Source organism: Sphaeroforma arctica, assembly GCF_001186125.1.
Source record: "Sphaeroforma arctica JP610 unplaced genomic scaffold supercont1.570, whole genome shotgun sequence".
NCBI classification, from domain to species: Eukaryota; class Ichthyosporea; order Ichthyophonida; genus Sphaeroforma; species Sphaeroforma arctica.
Genome location: NW_014039988.1, coordinates 35,379 through 40,378, shown reverse-complemented (window position 1 = coordinate 40,378; position 5,000 = coordinate 35,379). Strand labels below are relative to the sequence as shown.

Below are 5,000 nucleotides of genomic sequence, written 5' to 3'. Positions count from 1 at the left end.
ACTGTATATCACTGCCGAGAGTCCTTATGTGCATTACTCTTAGGTATACCTATATGTTAGTTGAGGTCCCTGAGTAGGCGTCTCACTGCGACATGACCGATGCTTGTGAAGCGCGACATGTTTATTCGCAACGCAGGCGTTACTATCTGTCGCAAATCGGTCGTAAATTGTCTCACTCAAGATGAGCTCATAGTTATGCGCGATTGTCTTTACGTCTACGTATATGAGCCTTCCCGTTCTGCGTATTTACTTGTATCGTAAATGCAAGTGGACATGCATGTGTTACCAATATTCTCCGAAATCTTCCCACATCTCTACGCATACTTGCTAAGACATTCACCTCGACATTATTAGTCCTAAATACGATGCGGAGCATCAATACCTTCTTCATCGCTTTATCTCGAATCTTTGCCCTCACTTGGGTTTCGCTGGCCTGCCTCATGGTGTAGATAGTATCAATACTCACAGCACCTATACGTATACTCCCTACTTTGTATTTCCTCCGCCGAATTCATATACGACAGGCATGAAAAATACAAACAGCAGTACAGAGCAATGTTTGTGATGAATGTGAAGGTCATGCCGGAGAAGCTGCAACACGATCCCACAGACCCCACAGTCTACTATCCCGTTCGGTGCGAGTACTGCTCAACCGAAGTGGGTGTGGTAGACCCAGACCAAGTGTACCACTTCTTCAACGTCATCGCCTCCGACCCGCAATAATAGCGGGACGAGGCTGTTATTAATAATAAGTAAAGCGGAGCATGCTCATTGCCAATCATTACATATCGTTTATGGTGTATGATACGGTTTAAGATGTTCCTCACAGTACTCTTGGCTGTGAGTACTGCTCAGCCGCAGCGGGAGGGGTAACCCCACACCACACCAGGTGCATCTCTTTTATATTGTTGTCACCTCTGGACCGTAACAATAGTAGTAAGCCTACGAAGAATAAAACAAGCTTGGCGGACTCACAGTATACTTTTGACCTGTACTTCATTGGACTGAAACGGCATAGTCGTACTACTACTGTACCGGCCCGTGTGATGTGACGACTGCTCTGCTCGACCACGTATAGTCAGCCTAAGTTTCTGTAGTTGTTATGTCACCGCCTCCCACCCACGCTATTAATAGCAATATAAATAAATAAATCAAGCCTGGCGAATTCGCTTGGTTTTACACTTTTGTCTTGTACTTTATAGTAATCCATTAGATTGAAGCTACAGAAACGCACTAATGCGCTGGCCCATGCGACGGTATTGACACGCAGAAGTTGGCGTATATGACCCCGACCAACTGTAACTACCACTGTATCGATGTATCGGCCTCCGACCCAAAACAGAAAACAGCCGAGAAACAAACAATATCACTGTGAAGGATATTCCATCAGTGGACAGAGAACTATAACCAATCCCTTTCTGCACCTGGTACTTCTTTTCTGGGCGCACGGGATGATCTCACAGGTCATATTTGCTTTGGGTTGTTCAGGGTGCATTCAATCGACGAGGAGTTTAGAAACGATATAATAGCCTGTTCTGCTACTTGTTGTCCGAGAATGAGATAGATTATACCCGATTTCAAAATTCACTATTGCTTAGTGTAGTTCGACTATTGTTTTAAAAGATAGGGTTGGTGGGCTTGGACTGGGTGCACCTGACTCACGCTACCAGTCAATAATCAAGCGTTCCCATTGGATAATAAGAATGTATGCTACTGCCCTCTTGAAATAGATAAAGACTATCCCTATCGCATCTATACTACATATCATAACACAATCAGGTGGTACAGCCACCACACATTCAGGCACAGGTATCAACGCACGCTCCGAACCACAAACAACAGGAACCCTCACAAACAACTGACGAAGTAGAACGTTTGGTGCCATAGAAAACTGTGCCGTTGGCCTTAGGTACACCTGCCCTCTCACCAGTGACTCTTCTGGTTAGAAATCTGACACCGCCGGATTCGTTCTAATTATTTATTGGGAGTTCAGTCCTAATTCATATTGTTCTATATTTTCTCGAATTGGCGCACATCTTGTGTAGCGTACACCGCATGAGTCGTATTCGTACAGTCATCCAAGTACTATATTTTGTGTCTTGCTGGATGTCCAAGCACTTTTCGCACAGTCGTTCAAGTACTATATTATGTGTCTTGCTGGGTATCCAAGCGCGTCGGGGGCTATTCATTGTTGAAGTCCACTCGGACAGTTCGTTCCACCGCCATAGTTGATGTACAATTTGCATTATATTCTATCGTTGCCAATCAATTAGGCCAAGCTAGCTACCTACCTAGCTAGCCATCTCATTCAGCATCTCGCTCGCAAAGATTCGTCTGGTCAACCGCAGATCTTGATTCATCTGCTGGCTGGTCGAATACAAACTGCGTGAGATGTCCTTGAACAAACCCAGCCCTATTCTATCCTACTCCACAGGCCTATTATCTTTCAGTCTACCTACTTAGTCCTCTCATTCAGCACCTCCGCGCTCTCCGAGAAATGTCTGGCCAATCGCGGAACTTAATCCATCTGCTGGCGGGTCACATACAAACTCTGACGAAATGTCCTTGAACAAACCCCGCCCTATTATATTTATAGTACCCTACTCCACAGGCCTATTATCTTCCAGTCTACCTACTTAGTTTTCTCATTCAGTATCTCGGCACTCCCCGAGTGCCGCCTGGCCAACCGCGGCCCTTTATTCATCGGCAGACTGATCGCATACAAACTGGGTGAGATGTCCTTGAACAGACTCGCCGTCCCCTGCTCTCGCTTCTCAAAGCTCCTGTGTGTACCGTTCATAATCATGTCGGCCAGAGAGCAGTACGCGAGCATCCACGCACGGCGCACCTCGTTGGATACACACATGGACTTCACTTCTTCTTCGTGGCGGTTGGCTCTTTGCTCCATGAGAGTGGGTATGTTTTTCTTACCTGGATTGGTGGGGTGGAGATGAGATGAGATGAGATGCAATATGATAGCCAGGTGTTGTATGGTAGATGCTTTAGTAAGAAAGAATGAAGAAAAAAATGTCCATATTCAAGTATTTTTCTCTCCTTTCCTTCCCTTTCCACTTTAGAAGTGGGGTTGGTGGAGGGCATGCGATTGACACGTGTATGCGGGTGAACAGTGTTCTAAAAATAGATTGCCTCTACGAGTGGTTAGGTAACGAGTTGCGGGTGGACAGAGGTGGGTTGGGGTGGGGTGTACTAAGCTCGAAATTCTTAGCATGTACAGGAGTGGCCGGGGTAGCTTAACATATTGAAGAAAGCGTTGGTACTTCCAATCACGTACGTCCAACGCATTCGATACCTCCCCATTCATAGTACAGTCCTTCTATATCCCAGCCACCAGTGTACAATACACCTGATACTCTCAGACCAAAGTAGCCGATGGTCAGGGCAATAGGCATAATGAACAAATATAACAAAGACATCACACTTCTAGAAAACATTACTAGTAGTTAGCATTCGATACCTCCACATGCATAGTCCTTCTATATCCCAGTCACCAGTGTATAATACACCTGATACTCTCAGACCAAAGTAGCCGATGGTCAGGGCAATAGGCATAATGAACAAATATAACAAAGACATCACACTTCTAGAAAACAATACTAGTAGTTATGAGAGCAGCATACCTGTAGTTACCGGTGGCACGGTAAAAATTGATTCTGCAGAAAAAAAGACGAGAAAATATGTTAAGACAAAAACAATACTGGGAAGGACGGTAGACAAAACAAATAGGCTTTAGCTGAGGAACTATAATGCGCGAATTAAATAGAACTTCATAGACAGACCAGCTCAATATCAAATACCAGACGTGTTTATCTGATGTGTATGCGAACTGAGTGCATCTCAAATATAGGGATCACTCCAACAACCAAGGTGTTGCCTGTGTCGACTAGACATGCGTGTCAACTAGACATGCTTCTAAGTATCCTTTCATTGCTCAGGAATCGACTCCACGGTATATATATATATATATATATATATATATATATCTTTGCATATACCTTTTATCGTCTTTGGCTTGACCGGGGCCAGACTCGATGACGAGGCACTGCGGTCGCTGATACACTCACTTGAACATAACTTCTCGAGGTGCGTCTCGTTGCGCGAATCCAAATACGCAAAGGTGCATTCACAAGTGGCCAGGCGGTTGACGATGGCGTGGATAAGGGACTGTAAGGCGAGAGACATGTGTTAAGTCAATAGGATCACGTTCAAGCATATAATTTGCCTATAAATGAACTGTACGCAGCATTATATTCCCCCTTGTAATCTACGGATCAGATATATGCATATGCATGAGCCTGAAACATACCCTGGATTACATGAAAACTATACACACACGTGTGGCCCTGGTACGTAGACACAAAGCGTACTCCAAAATATACACACGTGTCCTCCTGCTATACAAATGCATGAAGTGTACACACAACCCAGACATAGTCTCACACGCACACGCACACACCCTTCCACCAGATATGAAGCGGTCTCGTCCTATAGCCAGGGTGTGATGCACCGTGACGAGCGACTCCATATTGCGCTCGAATTCGGGCGACATGTGGCCCCTCTCTATCTTGGGTATTTCGTTCACGAGCATGTTCAGCATGTTGGCCAGCTTTTTGCTTTGTACAAACTGTGGGATGTAGACGGGTGTCACGTACAGAATCAGCACATGCAGCTACTATATCTCGTAGAAATCAGAGATAAGAAGCAAAGTCACTGGCAAGTGTCGGAATAGAGGAAAGGATTCTGTTTTAAAATTATGATATGAAGTCGAGCTGTCTTTATACTTGATGATGTGTGTGAGAGGGGAGCGAACGTACAGTCCTAAAACAAAATCGATGTATATATGTATATGTATGCATGTATATATGTATATATATATATATATATATATGTATGTATGTATGAATATATGTATGTGTGTGTGTGTGTGTGTGTGTGTGTGTGTGTGTGTGCATGTATGTATGTTTGTATCTATTATACGCATA

The 5,000-nt window shown here is 44.4% G+C and overlaps 2 protein-coding genes across 2 annotated transcripts in view; one reads left to right on the top strand and one right to left on the bottom strand.

Moving 5' to 3' along the window:
- The window catches only part of SARC_07300 (hypothetical protein), a gene marked incomplete at both ends in the record, with an annotated part of 3,336 nt that extends 2,613 nt beyond the window's left edge, over positions 1–723 (top strand). Inside the window, one exon of the mRNA XM_014298769.1 lies at positions 525–723. Within this exon, the coding sequence (XP_014154244.1) occupies positions 525–723 (199 nt within the window). The remainder of the gene's footprint in view (positions 1–524) is intronic.
- A 1,241-nt stretch (positions 724–1,964) lies between these two features.
- SARC_07299 (hypothetical protein) overlaps positions 1,965–5,000 on the bottom strand; it is a 4,689-nt gene continuing 1,653 nt past the window's right edge. The window contains exons 2-6 of the mRNA XM_014298768.1: positions 4,475–4,642; positions 4,014–4,182; positions 3,639–3,671; positions 2,614–2,931; positions 1,965–2,436 (exon numbers count right to left, since the gene is read on the bottom strand). Of these exons, the coding sequence (XP_014154243.1) occupies positions 2,633–2,931; positions 3,639–3,671; positions 4,014–4,182; positions 4,475–4,642 (669 nt within the window). The 3' untranslated portion in view covers positions 1,965–2,436; positions 2,614–2,632. The remainder of the gene's footprint in view (positions 2,437–2,613; positions 2,932–3,638; positions 3,672–4,013; positions 4,183–4,474; positions 4,643–5,000) is intronic.